The sequence below is a fragment of the Agelaius phoeniceus genome, chromosome 7, assembly GCF_051311805.1.
Source record: "Agelaius phoeniceus isolate bAgePho1 chromosome 7, bAgePho1.hap1, whole genome shotgun sequence".
In the NCBI taxonomy this organism is placed as follows: Eukaryota; Metazoa; Chordata; class Aves; order Passeriformes; family Icteridae; genus Agelaius; species Agelaius phoeniceus.
Window position 1 is genome coordinate 29,576,212 of NC_135271.1, and position 25,688 is coordinate 29,601,899.

A 25,688-nucleotide genomic window follows, 5' to 3' on the forward strand; every position below is an offset into this window, starting at 1 on the left:
TTTGAGAAATATTTTAAAGAAATATGTTTCAGGGGGAATTTGACCCAAAAAAAAAAAAGATGACGACCTAAATTATGCCTTCTTTTTTCCCTGAAAAAGTTCTGTTAGTCCTGCAGGCATTAAAGCACAATGCTTTGCTTCAGGATATTAGAATGTTCTTATTCTGGGAAGAGAACACTGCCAAAAACCTGGATAAAAACCACCAGTCTGAGGAAGAAAGTCAAAATGATGTGGGTAGTGCAGGTGGGTAACAAAATGAATGGTGTGAAAAATCTCTTTGTGGTGAGAGGAAAAGAGAAAATGGAGAGTAGAGCTGCTGACAGTCTTGTCATGGTTTGCTTTGTGGAAGTCAGCCAGGGCTGCAGGGAGAAGAGGCCTCGTGGAGCACATCTCACCTTCCAGAGGCAGGTGGGGTAGGTGGGGACAGGCAGGGCAGGGCACTGGCAGCCTGTGCTTGCTTTGGACCAGGCAGTCAGGAATCACCTGGCACAGATGTGCGTGTGAATTGCTTGGTGAATTCAGCAGGAGCTTTCCAGAGTGTCTCAGCAATGTCTCTGCTGCTCTGAGGGTGCCCAGGAGGCTGCAGAGCTTCCTGTGGCCAGAACTGAGCTGTGGCCTGAATTGCAGGGTGCTGCTCTGCATTGTCACTCGTGGGGGTGTCAGCTGGATCCACCTGCCTCTTACATCAGGGACACATGCCACCTCAGTCAAGCCACTTTGCCATTCTTTCAGTGCTCATTGCCAGAGCTGTGTGCAGATGTCAGGAACAAACATTTCCCCCAGCTCCTTCTCCCTCCTGCTCCACACTGATCCAACCAGGCATTGCACACACGTGAGGTTACTGCCTGCTCCCACACCCACTCAATAACTCTGAGGAACTGAGTGACTCCAGCCTAAAGCAGTTTTGCTGTATTTCACTGCAAATTTCATTTCTTTATGATCATCAGCTACTAATTTTATTTTCAGCCTGTCTATTCTAAATAGCAGCTCAAAGCGTTTTACACTGGCTAAGGAAGTAATGATTTTCTCTGTATAGAATCCTGTGGTTTCCTACAGCAGGAGCTTTATCAGAATGAAATCAGAAGCAGTTAATGGTGGCTGCAGGATTTGTAACAGGCATGTGAGTCAGGAATGAAAGCAAGCATTGGGGTTTTTTTTCTTCTTTAGCTTAGAATTTTTTCCTGGTTCAGTGGATTCATTTTTTTCATTTTGGGTTTTCAATATGTAGCATTAGTCTGAAGAAAACTAATTTCCTGTTGGAGTTATTCTAAACTGGAAAGTCTCTAGCAAATGTACAGTATTTCTGTGTGGCACTGGTATTTTTGCCTGGCAGGACTCTTTCCATGTGAGGTGGAATCTTGCAGCCCTCTACCCATTCACACAGTGCCTTATGAAGAGGAGGCCATGGCAGAAGGCACTTGAGACTGAAAAGTGAACTCTTGCACAGTTGCTGCAAAAGCCTTGCCTTGTGGCCAGACTCCTGCCAAACAGAGGGATGCCAAGAGGTGGGAGAAGGCCTATGCCTGCTTCTCTGACCTGCTCTTGGAGCAGACCCCACAGACCCAGTTCTGCTGCTTGGGATGGCTCGGGATGGAAGACTCCAGTTTTCCACAGGTCTGCAAGGGCCTTGCTTGTTAAATCTTTCTTAGTTCCTTTCTTCTTTTCCTGCAATGATAAAGGGAAGCTTCCAGAAACTGCATGTGGTACCTTCAAAGAAGAGGAGTTCTGCACTGTTTACATGCATTGATGCTGATGTCTGTAAAATGGTGGCTCATTTTTGTAATTCTCTTTCTGCTGCTGTCTTCCAGGTGCACACGTTCAGGGGCCCGCACTGGTGTGAATACTGTGCCAACTTCATGTGGGGCCTCATTGCTCAGGGAGTAAAATGTGCAGGTAACAGTCATTCAGTGTTCTTTTCCTGAGTCATTCCTCACCTTGTAACTCTGTAATGTGCAGCCTGCTCTGCTGTGACACGGGGCCAGGCTCAGTCTGCTCCCTGCTCAGTGGAAGGAGGAGATGTATCCACTCTGCTGCTGCTGTTTCAGGTATCTGTTTCAGTGACTCACTGGAGTGATGCACAGCACCCCTCCAGCACTCACAGACAGGAGACAATCATTATCATTAAGAGATTTTTTTTTTCCCCCCACCCTTTTAGAAAGGAGGAGAAAATAGACAGAGGCACAGCTAGCTTTATTTCTTTGATACCATTCCATGTATTGGTAGGTGTGAGAAAGTCACAGGGGATCTTGATGTGCAAGGTGGACCTCAGCAGATTCCACGTTGCAGACATTCAGGTTAATTTTATATATAAACCAGCTGAGTCCCAGCATGCCACAGACCCTAAATCACATCTCCTACTTGCAGACTGAAAAGAAAAGGGATGATGAATAAGGGATGCCTACTGGAATGTTACATAAACATTCAGGTGCCTGTAGAAATGTATCACATGTATGGGTATCACTGCAGGCATTGCTGGATAAAGCCTCTCCAAAGGAAAACAGTTGGACAGTTTTATTGATAAGGTTCTTCTGAAAGGAAAGAACAGTCAGCTTTCTTTCAAAGGCAGAGAAAAGGATCAAAGTGATCCAGATAGTTTGCTGTATTTAAAAAGTATTTTATGACATTCTAGCAAAGCGTATTTATAAAAATGGTGCAAAGAGATGTTGATGTATGAAGACCTGCTTACGTTGCCCTGGAAACTGAATTTTCAAGCTAATTTAAGAAAATCTGCTCTGTCTAAAGCTTTCTGAAGTCTTGTCTCAAGCAAATAAGAAGGCTTTTTATCACAGAACTGCAAAATGATGTAATATTTAAAATCATTTCTATCCACATAGGATTGAAATGTTTTTAAATTCTTCACCCAAAACTGTTTGAATGCAATACTTTGTTGTTACCATTACAGTCTGCACTGTCCAGGATGCATTAGAGAGTGCAGCTCTGTTTTAAGACATGATTATGCAAAAATGGCATTTCCTTTCTCAGTATTTTCCCTCTACTAAGAATACAGGATCACAGCCATGTCCTCCACTTGTGAGTGAAGATTGTTAGTATGTTTTACTGCTCTTGATTTTGATACAGGGTGTACAGTGCTAGGAGAGGAAGAGGAGGCTTGATTTTGGTTTTCTGATTAGTATGTTTTTGATTACACTTGAATCAGTAAGTGTGCCATCTTTATTCCTTGCCTTAGATTCCTCCATTTGGGCATTTAGGAGAGATACCAAATATTTTACAGATTGATGTTAGGTAACTTTGATCCAGAAAAAGAATAAAAATAAACAGTATGAAGGCTTGCAATGCTGCATGGCACTGTGGAATTAATATTGTTGCTTTTACAGTTAAATCCAAAGTGCTTATTATTTTGTACTGCCTTTTTTTTTTCTTTTAACTGAAGTACAGATGATTTTCTGGATTTATGCAGATTTTTTTAAACTGTGGGTTTCCAAAAGCTTCCAAAATCTGGTTTTCTTTCCTACTTATGAAGATGGTAATAAGTGCTGCATGCATTTTTCTCCTCCTTGCAGCATAAGGAGCATATGTGTATTAGATGACTTCATAGGTTCAGAAACTATAATTAGGGCTTTCTGTCTTGTGTGAGGTTTCACATCAGTGTTGGTAGCTTCCAGTAGTTTCTGTGATCTTATTTGTGTTTTAAAATCCCATGTTGTACGACCATGCTTGCTGAAGTATCAGCAGGGATTTGGGGTGGAGTGAGGCTGCAGCAGTGTCTGACTGCTCCCACAGCTGAGGCTGTGCAGCCATCAGAGCCAGAAGCTGCCCACATCTGGGCATTTCAGGGAAATATTGGAGGTGCACAGACACAGAACAGTGCTAATGTACCAATGTAGGGGAGCTCAGGCTTAAGTGGTGGGAGTTTGGCCAAGTTTATGTGGTCTTACAGTGCTTTAAAAAAAAAAATTGCTTCTGAACTGAGTCATTTTAATATGGAAACAGTGAGGCACATGAGGCCATTGTTTTTCAGAGTAGGTTTGTACTCAAAAAAAAAATTACAGCTTTTAGCAGGATGCAGCCCACTTGAATTCAAGTGGGGTTCAATGCCACTTCAGAGAAATCCACGAAATCTGTTTGGTGGTCTGTATAATCATTTTATTGAAAATACCTACAGGCAAAACTGCATGGATCATATGTAGTTTTATACTTTTTAAAGCATTTGCTTTTTAAAGCAAACAGTTGCACATCTCAAGAGGACTCTATTTGCTGTACAGAAGTGATGAGTTTAACAAATAGAAATGGATTACTGCATGGGCTACTCTCAACCATTTAAAATCCTATTCTGTGCAGAAGCCCAAAAACATGCAAAAAGAGAAGTGTAGGACAGTCCAAGACTGGACAGCAAAGATAAATGTCACCCATTTCAGAAAGGAGGAAGAGCTAGTGGAAAAAACAGAGCTTATTTCTAATGGCTGATAGTTTATGTTACACAAAGTAAGGCAATCCTTAAAAAAATTATCAGCCAGAACTAAACATTTATAAGCGTACACATTCCATAGCAACCAGCTAGGATGCCTTAGCAAATTCAGCTGGAGTCATGCTTTGTTTCAGTCCAGCATGGCTGAAGGTGTGTCTGCCAAAACACAGACTTGAGTGTGGTCAGGATCCTGTCAGGTGCAGTCCTGTATTATCAGTTCCTGGAAGGTGGATTCTCCCTAACTTATCCTTGTTCAGCTTTTTTGGTAGATGAAGAAAGAGTACTGTGTCTTTTCCTGCCTTAAAGATGAGAGGTAAATGTAGGCACCACATTGGACACCTGATGAATGGTTGTTAGTTGAAATGAGATGTTGGGTGTTATCTGGACTGCAAAGGTTTGGGGATTAATAAATAAACTACCCAACATGAGAGGAATTTCATTGTCTTCCAAACTTAGATCTTGGGGTGATATCTGGGATTTGGATCCTGTAGGAAATTAATTGGTGGGTGCAGTATGTAAGTAGAAATGACTGAAGAAGTATATGAAATTATAATGCCATCACTTTGTGTAAACACTGAAGGTCAGTAGAAGTTAATGAAGACATAAGATTTTACCCCAGAACAAAATCCAATGCATGAACTTAGAAAAATGTATTCTTAGTTAATATTCCTCCTATGTAAAGCTCTCCTATGTTCATAGGGCTCATCCCAGTGTCCAGAATGTGTTCAGAAGAGAAACTGTAATACTATTCAAACAAAATTTGCAGATGTGCACCAGTGGGTTCTTTTTATGAATGATACAAACATGTAAGTCACAGTAGCATTACCAGAGTAGTGTGATCTCAGAGGCTGGAGCATTGCTGATGCTGTTCCTGTGCTGCCCAAGTGGAATGGCAGATCAGTAGATTTGCCAAGCTGCACCTGTCTCCAGCCCATCAGAGCTCTCCAAGTCCTTCCCTGCACGCTTTTGCTTGTTGTTCCTCATGAATAAGCAGTTTAAGCAGAAGATTTTTGAACAGGCTGGTTACAAAGCATTAATTAGCTGATCTTAAAGATAACTTTTTAATATATCTGTTTCCCTGGATGCTTTTGGTGGTATTTTGGGTTGCTCCTAGTAACACCAGGCAGCACCACCTTCTGAGGCTGTACACAAAGCACCATTGCTGCAGCCTTCATAGTTTTGCTCCAGTCTATCTCAGGCTGTTACACATGTAGCATTTCCTATCTTCTGGTTTCCTTGGAGCAGGTAACCTCTCTGGAGAGCTGATAGAAATTAATGTGCAGCTGAACTATCAGTGTGCAGATAATCATCTCCCACTGACAGACCCCAGGAAATACTGCTGCCAGTCCTGACTACAGTAAGATCTGGGAGTTCATTTCTAAAAGAGCTGAAATACAGTCTCAAAGCAGAATTGTTTTGTGAATTACTGCTTAAGTGTTTAATTTCCCCATTTCATCCATTTCCTTCTCCAGCAGTTGAATGATGTGCAGCTGCCCCATTTCCTTTGCTATTTGTTTTGCCTTGCTATGAATCCTTTGTGTTGGACAGCCCTGTGTTGCTCCATTGGTGTGTAAGGATGGAGGTGAGCACAAAGGAGCCTGCCCATCCTCAGGCACTGATTGTGCAGGCAGAGTGCTCACTCTTTCTGTGCCTGGAAAAACAGCTGATGCTCTTGTGACTAAAGTCAGCAGAGGGAAAGGCAAGGTGCTCTCATCACGTTGCCCACTCTTAAGGTATTTTGCATGGCTCAGTCATGAAAAGCTTCCCCTGTGCCCACGCTTGTTCCTTACAAACACATCCAAGCTCCTTCTGAGATGAGCACTGGATTCTGCTGGTTGTGGAATGCTGGGCACAGTCAGCCCAGTAGAGACCCAAAGAGCAAAGCCAGGGCTGTGGGAAGGGGGCTGGACAGCAGCCCCTGCCCATCAGCAGGTGCTGATGCTGTTGGAGGTGTGTGCTGCCTGACAAGCTGTTCCACCAGCTCGGGATCTGGTGGTGTTCCTGCGAGGAATGAGCTCTGGAATTTTGAAATGCTAATCAGACAGCAGAGCCTTGCTTCGGAGCCGTTCCCAAGGGGAAGCTATTCTGCAGCTATATATTCTTGAAACTGTAAGTCCTAAAAGCAGCTTTATCTCCAAGCCCACACAGACCTGGAAGCCTTGAACAAGGCAGTGGCCCAGGCAGGGAGCTGTCAAGGAGGTAGGCAGGTGTTGTGGCAGGAAGCCTGGGGACTTCTTGAACAAACTGACTCTAATCTTGCAAAACTTCTATAAAATGAAACCATTGTCACTAAGCATTTTGGAGGCACAAATGTAAGTATTCTTTTGATTTGAGATAAGGGAATATCGGCTGGTTTGATGGGCTTTTTTTCTTTTTGTTTCATCAGCCCTGATTTTTCAGTAGCATTAGGAAATTATGTTGCCAAGTAACTAGCTGCCCTCTTGAAACTCCTGTCTTAAAATAATGGACCCTGTAGTGCATGATACAGTGATGTGGATGTAAGGAGATTTTAGGGAGCATACTCATATGTATGGAAGCAATTTTTGCCATGGGCCTGCCTAGTGAAGTGGCTTAAGGCTCTGGTGGAACCAGGGTTGCTTCCAGATGTGCATTGCAGATGAACACATAGCACATGCTCGAGGCACTGTGGCAGCTCCAGTGTGGCCACCCAAGTTGCAGCCACGCAGCTGAGGAGGAGAAAGAGGGCAGAGCTTCACAGCACCCTGCTGGATTGTGCTTGGAAGCACAGAGTGCAGCACATGGGGCCACTGGGGCTGCTGCCTTCCCTTGCCTGTTGGAACACGCTGCTCCCTCTGCTACAGAAAAAGTGTTAAATTTTTAAAGGAAAGCTACGAGCTCATGAGTGATGTATGAGAGCAAATGGCTTTCTAACCTATTCACCCTTGCAAGAAGGAGTAATGCCAGTACTTTGTGCTTGTGTAGAGCCCACTGTCTTGCTGTGTCAGCTCAGGTGTGAGGGTGTTGCCCTGCCTGGTAGGTGTGCAATGGACCAGCCCAAGGCAGCACTCGGTACCAGCACTGCAGCTCCATGCTCCCCACCCTCCTACACTTACCACAAATCTCAGAAGAGTCTTTCAAAACTTCTTGCAGATAATGTATATCTACCCTTTAGCTCTTAAAGCTGCTCTTCAGAGTGATAGAAGGCATCAATTTTGGGGGAATAATTTGGAGATATAATTAGAGTGATGTATGTAGCACATGGTATCATTCCAATGGAGCATGATCAGCAGCCATGTTAGCCAGTAAATTGTCAACCAAAGGAAATATAAAACTGACTGAATTCAAATCAACAGTATAACAAAACATGACAGCTAAGTATATTTGAGTCTCTGCAAATATTTATACTGTGTGCTCGTGGGGCAGTAGCAATGTACATCTATCTGTTGGCTCTGCTCATGCATTTAATATGAACATGTTATTTGTTCTCTTAGCCCTGTGGACTAACATCAGTATTAGCTGTTTCTATAACATTACCAGACCTTTTCTAGGTATCATAGGAAACTATTGTCAGGCTGGTTTTAAATTTATTACTTCTCATAGAAGTAATGTCACAGCCCATCTGAACTCCTAGATCAATATGCTGTTAAAGCCAGGGCAGCTTATCACCGACTTTCAGACCTGTCATCTAAAATTACTGTCTGTGCACCCTCCTTAAATTTCCAAACTTCCTATAAACTCTTGAATTTATGACTGCATTGGTTTTGGTCCATGTGGTATATTTGAAAGGTGGCCACAGTTTGATAGCACTGTAAAAGGAACAGTAAGAGTGACTTACAATTCTACTTCTGAGAAATCATCTCTATAAGGTGAAACTGATTAACTGAAGTCAGCAGAAGTTTTACTATTGACCTGCAAGAGCTCATGACTGCATCTTTTACATCTGTCCTGTATTATTCTAGGATTTATCAGCAGATACAATGCTTTAGGGGGATTTCTCTGAAGCTCCTCACCAGCCAGCAGATTCTGTAAGAAATGAGTAAGGCTCCTGGTTACTTTAGATCCAGAGTAAAGCTGCTATTCTGGATTTTTTTTGACATAATGAAAAGTAAATAGACCCTCAGTTTGAAATTAAATTAATCCTCTTGGTCTTAATGAACCCAGCCAAATTACAAAGCTCATGTGCAAACAAGGAAAGCAGTCCTAAGACTTTACCCCCCAGCAGCATGCAAGGAGATTTAGGATTTGGCTTTTCTCTTCTTTCCCACTTGATTCTAAAATAATGGCTTTTGGAGCTTTCAAAGCATCTGCAGTGAGAACAGAGGACTTTTTTTTTAATTTAACACTATTCAGTTTGCAGTACAATTCCTGTTGTTTAGGACTGACAAGTAAGTTGAGTATAGTTAAGTACAGAACTAGGACATGGCCAGTGCTCTGTGGAGAGGAGGACTGACCTCCTGCCATGGGGCTTTTGAGCTTGGTGGAGTTAGCAAGACATTATCTTTAGTTATCAGCTGAACCAGAGGTGAGTGAAGTGACTGAGACATGGGTGTTTGCCTTCTATGAAGTATTGTCAGCTGGGGCTAGAGGCCCACTTGGATCAGGAAGCACAGCACTGGTGAGTTGCAGGTTCTTCATTGGAAAAAAATACCATCTTCTGATGTAAATTCACTGAAATAACCTTGATATATTTACTGATATGAAATTGCTAAAGTAAGATGGTTTTCTGTGCTTACACAAGAGGCAAGAAGCCTTAGTTATTACAAGGACACCACACAGCCCAATAATCCTGAACATAAGACTCACATGTTTTCTAAACATTAGGTATCTGAAATATTTCCAGGTTCTAAATGTTTCTCAGGAGTGTTGATAAGCCCTTAAGCAGTGGGTTGGTGCATAAAATCTAATCAAATGCAAAGGAAGAACAAATGAGAGAGGAGAAAAGTTGACTTCTGCATTTGTAATTATTATTCTGGGATTAATGAGGTCAGATTCAAAGCCTATCTGACTCTTTGGGATTAGCAGTAACACAATTACTGTCAGAAGCAAGGTTTTCACAATGAAAACATCTCTGTAAATTGAGATTTTAATGAATTGAAACTTTCTTGTATATAAATATAATTAAGATGATCTCAGTCAAGGCAATAATTGGTTTAACTCAAGTGTAAGGTACTTGGGAGTATGTGTTTTTTCTTTTTTTGTGTGCATTTATTCTTAATTATCCTTGGGTTCCCAGAAATGTAACTGAGCTATACTGCTGTTTGTGTGAAGCAGCTAATTTGCACTCCCAGAATCCTTCATGAGTTCTCATGAGTGAGGTGCAGCCATCCCAGTGTTGTAGACATCATTTTTGATAGACAGATATTTCATACTTGTTGGAAGAGGTGCTGCTTGAGGCAATTTTAGGAATTGTATGTACAATAATTATATTTTCATTTGTAAATACTATTATTGCAATGTTAAGGTTTATTTCTAAATAAAGGAAGTCAAGATTTAAGATTTCTTATGTGGTCTCAATTTGCTTCCCTTGTGTGTGTGTTAAGATGTTGCCTCTAATTTTTTGACTGTTTTTTAATTTTACTCCTCAATTTTCTCTTTATTTTGAAAGCAGACTGCTTTAATAGCACCTATTCAGTATTCTGTCCTGTTTTTAAAAGTGCTGGTGTTACTAATGCCACAGCATTCAAACCTTACACCAAAGAAGACTTATTTTACCTGTGCATTTCCCCAAACATTTATTGATTTGGTTCTACAAGAGCCGGAGGAGGCCAGAACAGCTTCTCCTTGCTGTGTTTCAGCTGGGGCAGTGACTCACTAGAGGGCTCAGGTCACGTGTTTCAGGGAATGTGGGTTCCCTATTTAAAGCACAGAGAGACCTGGTTTTTCAAAGTTCAGGCAAAATGTGGCACAGGGCACAGATATTTAAAGGAAAGGCAGGTGGCTGCCTGGCAGGCTCAGAGTTTCTTTGTTCTGTGCCCCAAAACCACAGGTAGGGAGATGCTGGCCATGTGGTCACTTTGGGGTCTTAGAGTGCTTGACTAAACGTGGGATTTAAAGAAGCGCTCAGGTGGAAGCAAGGCTGTCCCTGTTCCCTCTTTGCCAGCACTGAGGAGCCCAGGTGCCCAAAGCACTGTTCCCCAGGGGCAGGGCAGCAGTGGGGTCTGGGCTGTGCCCAGGAGAGCTGGGGCAGAGCAGACCCAGGCTGGGCCCTGGGGCACTGTGTGGGAGGCTTTGCCCACGGAGGGTTCAGAGCACGGAGCTGCAGCCAGGAGGGAAATCCAGCAGCACAGCTCCCTGCCCGGGCATTCCCTGCTCCTCAGGAGGAACCGAGGTCACTCCTGCACAGAAAGACCTCCAGAGAATTCTAATCAGCCATTTCATCTGGATCAGGGTCTGAGCAAGTTTTGATGGATTGAAGGTGACATGCCAAACTTTAATTGCAACCAGAGGATCCTAAGTGACAAATCTGGTTGTTTTACAGGCCTTTTAAGTAAACAAAGTGCTTTTAGCAGCAGGCTGCAGCTGACTTAGTGGAAATTAAACCTAGCCATGAATTCTGGGGTTTACTGTTTTGGAGAGAACTAAGTCACATAACTTGGAGCTTTAATGGAAGTACAAGTATTGGCAAAATCAGCAGGAACAAAACAGGAAGGGATTCTCAGTAGATAGATACCCAGTCCTGCAGTGAGAGAAGAAAGTACAGATTTTTGTGAAGGCATTGATCCTTCAAGCTCCTCCATCCCTTGATGCTGTGACAGGCAGGGCACTGGGGCTGGCAGGGCAGCAAGGTGCAGGAGCAGTTGCAGAGCAGGGGTCCCTGTGTGTCCCAAGTGCCATCAGGGCATGGCATCCTCACTGGGATGTGCTGCTGGTGGCACTGGGCAGAGGCACTGGGTCAGTGCTGGGGTCAGCTCCTCTCCAGGCAGGGCAGGGCTGCACACCTGTCCCTGAAGTGGCTCAGGTACTGGCACTGCCTTGCCAGCTCACTGCAGAGGGGCTGTAGCCTGTTTGTGACCCAGTCCCTACCTTCATCTCCTCTAGGAGATGTCTAAAGTGCCAGATCCAGGGCTACATGGAAGATGGAGGTGATAGGAAATCCCCAGTAACTTGGGGGAAAAGTCTTCATTGTGACAGCAGTGTATGTAATAGTGCTGGGGAACATAATTGACCTCTAGCTCTTCATTTGATAAAACATATGGAAAGCTTGTCACTCTGTGTTAGACCTTTTAGAAACAGAATAAATGTGTTGGGTAGGAAATCCTCCTGACTTCAGGGCTGTCCCTTCTTCAGGTATTTGGTGGTTAAGGGCCCTGGAGAGAAGTAACTGCTGTGAGCTGTCAGATCCTGCTGAAGCCATTTGTACTCCACAGCACTGATCTCAGAATACATTTTCAGCAAACACCGGCCTAATCATGTTTTAATTTTTTCCCTCAGATTGTGGTTTAAATGTGCACAAGCAATGTTCCAAGATGGTCCCAAATGACTGCAAGCCAGACCTGAAGCATGTCAAAAAAGTGTACAGCTGTGACCTTACCACACTAGTAAAAGCACACTTCACCAAGAGACCAATGGTGGTGGATATGTGCATTAGGGAAATTGAATCTAGAGGTAAGGCATCCTTAATGGACTTTTGTTGCTTTACTGATAATCCATTTAGATTGATCTGGGTCATCTGGGTTTCTGCTGAATGTATGATTGCTCAAAACAGATTTGCACAAGACATTTTATGACTGCCAATTACCCTGCACAGCTAATATTATACTGTGCATTATTTCATGGTTCATACCATTTATAATTTTTATAGATTCTGCTAGAAATTGCTTAATGAGAAGTTACTGCTTTGTAGTTACATATTAGTGCCTATCTTTCCAATAATATATTCATTTTAAAAATTAAATGAATGTGGCAAAACAAAGAGGGTTCATATTAATGTGTTCATTCTTGCTAGTCTCCCTAGCCCACACTGAGTATCCTTTTCTAGGATTAGGGTATTTGTTTTTACTCTGAAATAATGACTGATCATCAAGTATGTTAATCTGAGTTATTTTGAAATGAGCTGTAATTGGTTTAATACATTCCTTCAGCTCTGAAGTCATTTTCGTAAATACAGTTTAGTGCTGATAGAACAAGGCATCTACTGCAATGGCCAGGGTTAAAAACCCAGGATAAGGTTTCATTCTGGAAGAAAAACCTGATAAGGCTTTTAAAACATGTCTGCTTTTTCTACCTTAAATTAAAAACTTGCCAAGGGAAGAACCAGGTTGAAGGCCACTGTAAAAATCAGGACTAATTTTAATCTTGTTAAAATGTTCATTGCAGGTCTTAATTCTGAAGGACTGTACCGAGTCTCAGGATTTAGTGATCTTATTGAAGATGTCAAAATGGCATTTGACAGAGGTACAGTCTTCCCTGCATGCTGGAACTTGGTGCTGATGTATAAAATATAGACAGTTTTTCTGCAGAGCCTGTGTCTCACGCTCCGGTGCTCCGAAGGAGTCGGACGGCTCTGCTGGCAGGAGGAGACGCCCCATCACAAAAGCGTATCAGCTTCACTCTGGCCTTTAGTACAAAAATCCACTTTTCTCCTTCCATCAGTATCTGTGCTCCAGTAACCATGTGTGTAGGAAGGACAAAGCTTTGTGAACTACTGCCCTAGTTTGCAAGTCAAACTGTGCTTGGAGGGGTGGGGGAGGGTTAGAGGGTGAGTGGTGAAGTGCCTTAAGAGAGCTGTGCAACTCAAATCCATCTTTCTGGATGAAAGCTCCAAAATAATAAGATGAATGCAATAGTGCAAACAAAGTTTGAATTATTACAGACTAAAAGAAGGTCACTGAGAACAAACTCTTCTCTCTGAGAAAAGACAGTGGGAAAATTAAAGGGTTTCCAGCTGCAGTCCCTCTATCCCAGTAGAAATCAAGTCCAGAATCCGTGCTGGAAACTCTCTTTCCTGTTTGTCTGGAGGACTGGACCGATTCGGAGCACATCTGCAGTGTTAGCAGGGTGGGGATGTGCTGCAGAAGCCAAGTTCTGGATGTGTGTCCGCTGCACTTTGGAGTAGGTAGTGTGTTCCAGTTAAATGGTGAACACATGGTTTTACTATAAAATAGGGGGGCTGTGGACAAAGCTGGTTTTCTGCCTTTTACTTTTTTCCCAGACTCCCTGATTTCTCATTCAGTGCTGATGAATGTGTTGTTTTGCAATGCAGTGGGTTCAGAAATAGCTAAATGTCCATACCTTAATACAAGACAGATACTGCAAGATCAGTCAGGCAGGTTGTAAAAAAACCCCAAACTGTATTTTTTAGTAATTATTTGCAACAAAGAAAAGTTGTGTTACTTTATAAAATGCTTGAGGTTTTCACCCTGAAACCATGAACATCACAGTCCACTGACAGTTTTACGTACAACAGCCAAAATCTGTGATTGTTTCCTTTTCAATAATGTTTGCTTAAGCAAGTTATTATTTTTCTTTTGAATGGTGCTCTACATCTGTTTACATTTCCAAGGCTTTAATATCAGTGCCTTCTCCACACAGATGGGGAAAAAGCTGATATTTCTGTGAATATGTATGAAGATATCAATATTATCACTGGTGCACTTAAACTGTACTTCAGGGATTTGCCAATTCCACTCATCACATATGATGCCTACCCAAAGTTCATAGAGTCTGCAAGTAAGTGTAACACATTTTTTTGTCTGTTTTTCATTCTTAGCCTTTTCTCCTTTTTATTCAGGACTGTCCTATTTGTTTTGTAGCTGTCCCATCAGCTCTTACCCTGCATGCCCAATTTAGTAAGGATTGCAGGAGTAAACATGCAGTGCACATTACAGCCTGACCGCGTGATGCTGTGTGGGCATGGTTACATTTTCCTTTGCCTTTGTCACCAGGAATGTTTCCTTTTCATCACACATTATGGATTACATCACTGGTGTGTCTTGCATGAGTCCTGGGTTCTTGACAGTGATTATTTAAAGTCTGTTGGTTTTATAGTGCCAGAAAGAAGGTGATTTATGGAAACGTTTAGAAATTAGATGGCGTTTGTTTCTGGAGTTGTCCATTTTGAGTGTTTTCATAAGCTGATAACCACTTATTCTCCCAAAGCCACCTTTGGTTCTGGCCTTGCAGAAAGTGGGTCTACAAGCACAGCAGTAAGCCCCACTGGAATCTCTCTCCCCAACATCCTGGCTGCCTGAAGCATTTCTGTGATGTGTTCACACCAGCCACACCTGGAAAGGTGTGAGGTAGCTGTGGGTACAAAACAAGGACTGCATGCTGGCCCTTGCAGCTCCTTTGGAGAAGGCTTTTTCCAAGTCGTATGGAGACAGCCAAAGGCACTGATGGCAAAGTTCCCAGTGCCTTCTGCTCTCCCAGAGTTGCACCTGTAGATTATTTGTGCAAAACCAGTCCAGTCAGCAAGATTGCCAGAACAATTTTTTTTAGTAGGCTGCAGGGAATCTTTCAGTGGAGTGCAGTTTGCTTTGGGGAGTTTTCTTTGTCCAAAACCAGTCACATCCTTATGGTGCTCTGAGCACCTCTTTGGACAGACAAATCCTCCATGAGTAATCCAGCAGAGCTGTGAGACCCTGTCTCCTGTGCAGGCCAGGTTGTTGCCTTTCTGTGTGTGAATTCTGGCTGTTTGTGTGGTGACAGTTGAAGATCTGTGTTTCAGAAACCACGGATCCGGATGAACAGCTGGAAATTCTGCACGAGGCGCTGAAGCTGCTGCCGCCTGCACACTGTGAAACATTACGGTATCTCATGGCACATCTGAAGAGGTGGGTGCAACAGCTGCAAAGAACTCTAAGCCACACTCACTTTTAGCAGAAATCCATGCTAGCACCTCCAGGAAAGTCTGGTCAAGGCCCACCAAATCCGGGAAAGGGCCCGTGGCAGGAGTGGTGCTGTGCACAACAGCAAAACTCAGGCACAGGGGATTATCCCTTGCAAAGCAAAACCAAGGTGGCATGTCAGGGTGTCCATTTTAGTTTCTGAAGTGACATGAACTTACTGTCAATATATAAGAATCATTCCCTTTTCATAGAAAAACTACTTTATTTTAAGGTCTCTTCTGCCTTTTTTCATTATGTAGTTCCTCTACAAGTAGGACTGTGTTGACTCTGCTGAGTGCCTCAGGCAAAATTCAGCTACTGAGTTTCTGCCTGACTTGTCCCTTTATTTCAATGACATTTCTAATGGGTGTTTTAAAACGGACAAAGGGATGAGAGACATAGGAACAAAAATTCCACCTTACAGCTTGTGATGTGTGAAATTAATTTTTCCTCACCCTGTTCAAGATTAGTTGTTGCTGCTCTACCTAGCAAGTTGCTTTTGCACACCATATTTCTGGTAGAGGGGAATGATAAGGTAGAAAGGTGACAAAATTCACTATTTTTAAACTTTGGTTTAATGCTTTGCTAAAAGGACCTGTGCTGCTCAACAGGCCATTGCCTCGCTGCTGAATTCAGGTAATCAGGCACAGCTCCTTTATTTGGAATACTTACAGACTGGAGACACAGCAACTCAGCAGCATCAGTCTGACCTGTTTTCAAATAAAAACTAAGGCAGAAAGGGAGAAACAGAATAAAAATCTTGAGTTTGCAGTTCTTGTATACCAGAGGCCTTGTTCATGCAGTGCAAGTGAGCATGGTCTGTGTGCTCTGAGGGGGACAGACACTGACTCACCACAAAGCCCCACAGTATTTGCTTTCACTGGCTCCCAAGTTTCACCTGACACTCCCATGTGCGACCTGCTGGGAATAGTGGCTTCTCCCTGGGGAAAGGCACACATTTCTCTCCAGTTTCCCTGATTTTCAAGCATATGCAGGCATGGTCTGGCACAGAAGAAATGTGCCAGAGAATCACTGGGGTTTTTTTGCAGAGTAACGCTCCATGAAAAGGAAAACCTGATGAGTGCAGAAAACCTGGGCATAGTTTTTGGACCAACTCTTATGAGAGCGCCGGAGCTGGACGCGATGGCTGCGCTGAACGACATCCGCTATCAGAGACTTGTGGTGGAGATGCTTATAAAAAATGAAGACATTTTATTTTGAATATTTTGGGGGTTTTGTAATAAAAAAGGAAGCAACAATGTTCTATGGATGAAGGAATATTTTAAAGTAATTTAATGGCTCTTGTCACTGAATTCCATATTTGCTAGAGCTTTCGATGTATTCAGGATAAAAATGAAGGAACTCTTTGTCATTTCTGTAGTGCCATTCAGCTGATGTTAAAAAAGGTTAACACATACTTTCCAGTACTAGTAATCCTGGGTGTTTATCATGTTGAAATAAAAAACAAAATGCCTAAAGCTATTGCATGATTTGCTCCCTGTTCTCCCTGTTCTGGTGAGACTCATTCCATGAAGAAAACAACTGAACTGGTGCAGCATCTTTGTTCTGGATAGTTTGTGATTGTAATTCAGCATGTTTCTCCGTGTAAACCTGTTGTGAATTTGCTTTTTGTTCTATGTAATTGGTTTCTAATACTAAAAAGAAGGCAGACTTCTGTGAAATGGAGCCTCTGGCCATTTATTGACATTTCATATTCTTCTCTTCCACTTCTGGGACTGATTTCTTCTTGGGTTTCTTTCCATTTTTTCATCATATAGTAATTTGTTTTGAACAGAAACAAAATTGTACTTTAAATGTTACTTTAAGTAATTCTCCATGATGTTTATGGTGGTTGCAGTGAAATCTGCAATACTGAACAGTGTTCCTTTATTATTATTGCTATTTCAATTGTAATTTTGTATTTTTATCTGGCATGCATATATTAATTTATTAAATTTTGCTTTTAGAACTCTAACATCACGCTATTTATTTTTACTTTCTGAACTTGTTTCAAAAATAGTGATTGTTTCATTTCTTACATTGGCACTTTAATGCTGAACAACCTCTGACTTAAATGAGTTAGAGTTTCACCAGTTTTGACAAGACTATTCTAAATATTTTGGATCCTGACACATTGCTAAGGTTCTCACAAATTCCTGTCTACTCCGAAAACTCCTTTCTTCCTTGTCCGAGAAGGCTTCAGAACTCTTAAATAAACCAAGAAAAGTATTGTCAAGTCATCTACTACTTCATAAAATATATCTATTGTTATAGTTGCCCCTATGTGAACTGGAATGGCAGTTTACAATTACACAACTGTAGCTGACCACAGTAGTTGGATACACCACCAAATTCACATGCAGACACATCCTAGGACATTTCCTTTGTGCTTCAAAGGTTCAGCTCTGGTGCAAACACTTTGGTCAGCCCTACAAACACCTCCTGGAGCAGGAGGAGAACAAGGAGGAATAATCCCCTAGTGATCAGAACCAGCTGTGCTGACAGCACACCTGACAGCAATAAGGTGCCTCATTGCATCCCACCCTGCCTTGCCTGTCTGGCCAGGAGAGGAGAGGAGAGGTGAGATGGTGGCTCTTCTGCAGCTCTCCTGAACTGGGGCTTGAAGGATCCCAGGGAGGAAAAGGTGAAGCTGGGGATGTACACAGGTAAGTGTGTGAGGAATGCTGCTCTGGGCTGGAGGCTGCTAGGGAGGCAGAATGGGGGAAGTTTTGAGGGAATCTAAAGTATGGTTTAGTTTGAGGTTTTTTTCAATCATCTGTTGTATTGAAAGTGGCTTGCTGTTATCATTCCTGTACTAATTAGTGCACATTATCACTTTATTTATGGCAATGAACTGCAACAGATGGAAAACTTTATGTCTCTGACTGTAGCCTTGCCTCCCCCAGCCCAAAAGGAGTGGCCCACTTGCTGCTCAGTCACATCTGCCTTGCACTCCAGCAGCCCCACATGTTCACCACTGCCTTGCTCCAAACCAACTCCTAAACATGCTGTATCCCCTGCTGCTGCCCTGACACTTTGTGATGCCCTTCCTCACTCTGCCCTGTGTTTTGGGTGGCTCCTCAGGCCATCCATCACTCCTGCATGCCCTTGGGGATCCCTTGCAGTGGCTCTGGCTGGCCCTGTGCCCTGTCCTGTCACTGCCCGGCTGTGGCAGCACTCAGGTGTCCTCACCCTGTGACCAGGAGAAGGGATGTTCTCCCAGGAAATGCTGGGGGGGATTGCACTGCAGAGTTTGCAGTGCCCGTGCTGTACTTGCCCTGGCGGCTGGGGCAGTCACAGCCAGCTGTGCCACCAGCATCCCCTTGTCTAAGCGCCCCAGGGCAGGGCTGTGTCCCCGGGGCAGGGCTGTGTCCCCGGGGCAGGGCTGTGTCCCCGGGGCAGGGCTGTGTCCCCAGCGGTTCCAGCCCTGGTGCTGGCGCTCCGTGTCCTTGGGGGCCAGAGGAGCCCTCGGCTCCCCCGAGCAGAAGGCAGCTCTTGTTCCCAGCTGTGCAAGTAAAGCTGAGCGAGGTGGCTGTGGTTGCCCTTTCCAGAGCGTGTGGCAGGAAGCACACAGTAGATGGCAGTGATTGGGATCATCGCCTTTTCTTCTGCTGTGAAATAGCCAGCCTCTCTCTCCCTGTCGGTGCTGCTGACACACTGCTGCCCTGCAGGCGCTTTCAGGTGCCTTTGGAAGCAGAGGTGCCCCGACAGGTGGATCAGGGAGAGAAAAGACTGCCGAAAATAGCAAGTCTAGATTGCTCTGGGGATGTCAGTGCACACCGCGGGGGCAAACAAGGTTTGTCAGCTACTAGGGAGCCTCCTGCAGGAGATGCCCCCTCTCAAGCACAGTTGAACAAGTGATTATTATAATGGAAGTTTCTGCAGGAAAGGAGGAAAACCTAAATGGGGAGCCACTGCTGAAAGAGAAAAACAAACAAAAACCCCAAACAATACACAAAAAACCTAAAGCCAGAGCAAGCAAAGGCCCTACAACCCCGCACACCCATAGAACCACCCTCCAAAACCCCATGTCAAGCAATGGAGCTTTTCCATGCTGCCCCTGAGTGGTGGCAGCAGCTGCAGCAGAGGAGCCGGGGTCAGGCAGCCAGGCCCTGCTGGCACCAACACCCTCTGCTCTCCCCAAGGCTCACTTTCTGATGGGCTGGGAAGGAATCTGCATGCCAGGGGATGAAACAGCTCCAGAGTGTGTTCAACACCAGATAATATCAATATGCAACTGCTGAGGGCTGACACTGTGTGCCAGGCACCCTGCCCAGCCCACGTGGAACAGAGCTGCCCCTACAGGGTCTCTTGGATCTGAGCATGTGGGCCACGTGCTGTGTTATGGTCAGGAACGTGGGATGCAGGACCCCAACAGTCAATGAAGTGTTTTCTTGACTTGGAATCCCGGGAATCTGTATGCAGTGACTTTCCTTTATTTTCTTTAATTGCAATTTTTTATTAAGTGTGTAGGCAAAAGCCTCCATTTTAGTCTTGGTTTTTTTGCTATTGTAATGAAACTGCTCTTTCCTGAGTGGAAATCTTTTACAGAGGTAGTGCAGAAAACAAATTGTCTGCAGTGAATTTGAAATTTCTTTTTGCTAACCAGGTAGCCAGGCAGGTGCTTTGCATGGGCATACAAGCAAATTGCATGATTTGAGTTCCATTTATTTGATTTTTTTAATTGAACACAGAAAGCAGGTATTTTTAATATTTGTATTAGTTAAGTGACAATAGAATAAATAATCTAGGTCTATGAGAAGCAAGGCTATCACCAAGTGGATTTGTTCTCTGAAGGAATTGTTTTCCATGAGGAGTAAGTGCTGTCTCAGTGCTGCAGGTACGTGTGGACAGCTGGGCACACACACTGCAGCCAGCTCTCTGGCAGCACCTTGTCAAGGGCAGCTGGACACAGAAGAAGATGGGGAAAAGGGATTAAACTACAGCTCCCCACTGGAGGGATGTGTGGGCATCCCCATTTCAGACTGCAGAGCTCAGGGAAAACACTGTGTGCAGGGAACCTCTGGCAAGGCTTTAGGAGAGCTCTGTGAGGGGGAAGCAAGCTGCCTCCTGAAACAAGAACACGAGCTACTGCTAATGTCAGGTTAGCTGACAGGATGGAAAATCCCATTATTTATGATTTGATACCATAACAAACTTTTCTGGTCCTTCCCCCTCCAATGGCAAAGGAAGGAAAAAAGGTTTCTAAAAGGCATATATGATGTATTCACTTTGTTCCTGACCTAATTTTTGCATGCTGATGAATGTTCTGCAATGTTTTTATTATAGCTATAATTATATTGCAGTTGGGGAAAAAAACATTTAGTGAACCTAGCAATCATGGGTTTCTTTTTTAGTCGTGCAGAATTACTGCTTAGCAACTACACCTCAGCCCTAGGAAGCTTATGTAACACATGGGGAGGAGGGCCAGGACATGTGTGTGCATCAAAGGGGCCCTGTGCCCCACAGAGGGCTGTGAAGTGTTGCTTTGATTTTTTAAGATTTTCTAAGCCTTCTGATATTTACATTCTTGCAGCAAACTTTCTCACACACTTTCCGTAAATAACTTATTGTTTTGCATTCTTTTATGGAAGAAGAGAAATTTGATAGACTGTTGGTTTGTCCAGTGTCATTGGGGAGGTGGCACTTTCACCCTCCAATCCACTGCCACTTTTGGAAAACTATAAATGTTAGAAAATAAACCTTCCCTTTTCTTCACCTTAAAAGCAGCGGTGTGCCCTTGTATCCTATAGTGACAGTGAGGGGCTGGGGTGGCACTGCCCCTGTCCCCAGCAAACCTCCCCAGGGCCAGGGTCCCCCCTGCAGCCCAGCACTGTTGGTGCCCTGAGCTCTGCTCCAGCTGGCTCCCAGGACCCCAGGCTGGGGCACTGACAGGAGGAAGCCTTACCTGTGCATTGAGGGGTCCAGCTCTTCGTCAGTTTTTCAGCACATCCTTCCCCTGCCTTAGTGATGGACATTTGGAGCTATGCTCCTCACCAGAGCCCTTGCATAACCTGATCATTTCTCCAGACTGGCCTGACTGTCCCTCTCCATGGTCTGGGCCACACCACAGAGATATTCTTCTTGATGCCTCCAACTAAATCTCATTTTGGACAGCATGATTCAGTGATTATCAAATGTCTGTTGCTGGCCTCATGGTCAGAGTAACATTTTTCTTTGATCTGTCCCAAGAGTGATGTCAGTAAGCTGCTCAAGGAACTTGTTTAAGAGCTTTTATTTAGATGTCCTTTTGTATTTCTCATATATTTTGTCTCAAGGACATGTATAGCTCCTTACATTACTCAGGTGTTTATCAGTACTCTGCCTTGGTCATTGGAGCAAATGGTTCTTAGGCCTCTGGGACCCTTTGAATAATGTATTTCCTGAGGCAATTAGGCCTTATTTTGAAATATATATTTGGCAGCCAACCAGGATTTATTTTCAAGCACTATGTTGACTGTAATTTTTCTTTCTTGCTACCAAGCCTAGAGATTGAATGCTAAGCTTTTTCTCTTTGCCTCTTTTTTTATGACTCATTACTAACTCTGTCACTAATGCAAATAGGATTGTCCAACGATTAAAATTACTCATTCTATAGATTAATATTCATAAGGTAGTGTATCCTAAAGCTTGCTTGAAGGATCACTCACTAAACTCTTAAGAACTTAACACAGCACCATGCTGTTGCTCACTGCTCAAATCCAGCACCTGCTCTGTTCTCAAAAAGGGGAAGGTGAGAGAGTCTTCTAATTTGTTATCTGTTCTTTTATCCCCCTTCATGTTTTCCAGCATCATGATGCTGGATATATGTTGTTTATACCAGGCAACAACTCTCATATGACATCTTCCACTAAACTGCTGGAATTCAGGTAGACTGAGATTGCTGCAAGGTGAGTTAGACACCACCAGTGTGGTGCAGGACAAGATACCTCACAGAAAGGGAGGGTTGAAGTCCAGCTGAGTACTTTTATTTAAAGTAGGCAGAGGCCAATAATGAAATAGATGTGAGGAGGTGCAACATGTGTTGCAAGGTCAGTTGCATTGACATTTGCAAATCCCTTCCTCATGGGAAACAGTGAGATTCTCCTGGAGGAGTACTTCTTCTTGCCATTTGGAGAAAAGGCATCATTCCCAAATGTATTACACTACTGTGGGTACCTTGGGTTTAAATTGTGTTCAAAAAAATCCCAGACCCCAGCAGTCCATGCTCAGCAACCCAAATGCTCCCTCTTCTCAATCATTTCAAATACAGTGCAATGCTGAGTCTCTACAGCTCCTTCATGCCCCCTCCTTGAAGGAAGAATTGTGGTCTGCCCACAGCTTACTTTGCAGTTCTCTCTCTAGGGTAAATCAAGAAGGGTTGGTCTGGAGCTGCAGCAAAGTGAGTTGGCATTGACTGGAGAGAATACTGGCAGTGGGGGAAGCTACAGGAGGAGTCACAGGTGGGGACTGGCTCGTTCAGTGGCCTGAGTCCATTCCTGGTTTGGAAACCTCCCCCAGCACTAGGAGGAATCTGCCATTCTCTTTCTCTTGGTGGGAGGCAAACCCCCAGTGATGTTCCCTATTTGCCTGCAGCTCTGATGTCAGTTCAGCCTCACAGCTGAGCTGTGGGCAGTTTGCTGACAGTGTCAGTGAAGGATGAGGCTGCTGCTGCTGCCATAACCCTCCTGCAGAGCCAGCAGCCAGCACAGCAGCCTCCCCAGGACCAGCCCAGTGACCTGCCAGTGCAGGGGGCACAGAAAGAGAAGACAGGGAAGATTAAAAGTTTTCAGAGTTGGTTACCTAAAGTAGCCAGGAAAAGTGACCAAGGGAATTGGTCACATGGAATATTCTTTTTAGTGCAGGCAGCGTGGTTGGGCTGGATGCTGCATGTGTATCATCTGGACACTGCTGAGCTGCTCACAGCACAAACCACTGCTGTGCTGAGCTTCAGTGCTGAAACCTGTCATGGGTGAGCACAGGCAGTGTGCAAGCTCCAGGGCTGTGTGACAAGTGACAAGTGTAGAGGTAGCCTTTGTCTGCTAGGAGGATGAACTTCACAATCAGGCTGACCCATACCCCAGACTTTAGGGCTCATTAAACTGAACTGTCTGTTTCAGTGCCAGTTTCTCTTGTGGGGCTGCTCCTCTGGCTCTGCACAGCCTGGGTTGCACTCACATTGCTCCCCTTGATGTGGAGTGTGTTTACCAAGATATTCCCCCCACTGCCTTGAGTATGCTGTTTTGAACTCCTGTCAAATCCCAAATATTGGTGAGCAGGGAAATCGGGAATTTGTCTTCATGTGAAATGCTGAGTAAAATCTGTGGGGCTGTCAGAGGAGCAGGAGCCACCCCTGACCCCTGCCTGGTGCTCAGTGTCCCAGCCATTTGTGCCTTGCCATTGGCAGCCCCCACCCTCCTGCAGGGACCCAGTTGTCACTCTGGAGGTGTTTCTGGAGTTTAGGGTGTATTTTTGTTTTTCTGTTTCATCAATTGTAAACAGAAGCTTGTGAGTTCCCTTTTGTCTAACACAGCCAAGATCTTGCAGGCTGCCAAGGAGGCAAAATAAATTTTGTGTGATAGGTGAGAGCTACACACCAGGAGCCACAGAAGTCAGTATTTTCCACTAATTACCAAGAAAATTCTGTGTGTGTTGGCAAAGATCCCAGCATAAGCAATAAAAGCGAGTATTTGGCATGAGGTCAGTCCTGGGTAAAGCACATATCAACAATTCCAAGGGTGTCATGTGCAGGAGTAGAAATCTGTCCCTGGGAGCATGGCTGGAGGGTGGCATTTCCTGCTTTAAAACACCCTGCAGGCTCAGGTAGCCCAGTGAGGTAGATGTTGACTTTTTGAAGGCAAACACTGCAGCCCCAGGTGAGAGGGATGCTTTGCAGGGATCTGTGGGGTTTTCTAGGATCAGTGAGAGCTCATGGAGGGGAAGCACCATGTGGGGAGGGAGAGGCCTTTGCCACTCAGCTGACTGGCAGAATTAAAAAGAAACCAAACTTGTTTCAGTGTGTTTATCCAGATCATGCCAGCAATGAGAGAACCTGCACCCCAAAGGCAGGCACCCTGAGGCTCTCACAGGATCCCAGAAGTGGAGCCCAGTTGTACACACTGCAGGTGTGGTGTGGGAGGGTTCAGCATGTCTGCCTTTCACCATGGCACTGCAGCCTCATGGGAAGCAGGTGACATCCAGAGGGATATTTATGCTCTCCTCCCATAGCTGGGGTTATATGGGGAATGTGTGCCCCATGTTTCAGGATTTATTTTGTGTTTGGGAGTGATGACATTGCAGAAGGGTTGTAGTCAATTATATCCTTGTGGGCAGCAGAGAAGGGCCTGTGTCAATCTGGGCAGCAGCTTCAAGCATTAAAACAATCCTGCATTGCCACCTCTTCTTTCCCCTGGCTATTTCTCAAAATGCCTTCAGGAAAACTCTGAACTATGGAACACTGTCCAAAATATGTCAGATCTCATGGGAGCTGAACCAGCAGCTTTTATGTGAAGCTAAGATTGAACAGCCTGCTCTGCAGTTACTTCAGTGGAGAATCATCTGCCTTTAGAAACAGACATGTGTATTAAAACAGGTAAATGTGAGCATCCAGAGAAACACTTCAGGCTAAATGCTCCTGTGGTCCCACTCCCTGTATGGAATGGGGCAGGGATATGATACATGTATTTCCAGAAGTCAGGTAATGCTGAGCTCCACTTTCTGCACTGGCAGTAACTCAACCATACACTTACAAATAGCATCTGAATATGCACTTAAAAGATAAGAATGTCACCTCCAGAAGCAGACACTCCTAGGAGAGCACTTGGGTTCCTAACACTCATTTAAACTTTGCTTTGGATGTCTCTACATGCTGCTGTCTCAGGATGCAGCAGAACTGGTTCCCAGCTTTGACATCTAGGCCACCCTTTCTGCCCAGTTTTACTATCAGACTTTTGTGTTTTGTGGAGTTTTTTGCAGCTGCAGAGAGAAAACTCATGGCTGGTGATTGCAGACAAAGTTCAGAACAGGTAGCAGCAGTGGCCTGTGCCATATGAGGGCATTTTTCAGCCTGTGCTGAATAAATAAACACAAGTGTCCCCTAGCTGCCTCTGAGAGTTAATGAGGTTTTCCTGACCATGGAAGCAGAGTAGCTCAGGAGTCCTGCCATGCAGGAAACTCTTCCTGAGGAGATGGAGTAGCAAAGCTGCTCCTCTGCTGTCCCCAGTGCTCTGGCATGGTCACACAGGCTGCTGTGCTGACAGAGCAGCCCACAGGAGCAGGGCAGAGCAGACCTCACTGCTCATGGACTTGTCCTCTTCTGTTTCTTGTTTGCCTCTCCAGCATGGCTCACCTTGGCCCCAGAGATAAGCCTTGTATTTGGATGGGAGCCTGAGAGGATGCCATGTCAGGGATGTCAGCTGGAGCTAAATTTGCCACTGCTCTATCCAGTAACTTTGTTCAGCTCCAGGACTGGTTTCCTGGCATGTCCATAACAAAAA

At 44.3% G+C, this 25,688-nt stretch overlaps 1 protein-coding gene across 5 annotated transcripts in view; it reads left to right on the top strand.

Moving 5' to 3' along the window:
* CHN1 (chimerin 1) overlaps window positions 1-17,188 on the top strand; it is a 93,670-nt gene extending 76,482 nt beyond the window's left edge. For all 5 annotated transcript variants that reach the window (XM_077181382.1, XM_077181381.1, XM_077181380.1 and 2 more), the window contains 6 exons: window positions 1,809-1,893; window positions 11,819-11,992; window positions 12,704-12,781; window positions 13,919-14,056; window positions 15,054-15,159; window positions 16,263-17,188. In XM_077181382.1, the coding sequence (XP_077037497.1) occupies window positions 1,809-1,893; window positions 11,819-11,992; window positions 12,704-12,781; window positions 13,919-14,056; window positions 15,054-15,159; window positions 16,263-16,434 (753 nt within the window). In that variant the 3' untranslated portion in view covers window positions 16,435-17,188. The remainder of the gene's footprint in view (window positions 1-1,808; window positions 1,894-11,818; window positions 11,993-12,703; window positions 12,782-13,918; window positions 14,057-15,053; window positions 15,160-16,262) is intronic.
* The last annotated feature ends 8,500 nt before the right edge of the window (window positions 17,189-25,688 follow it).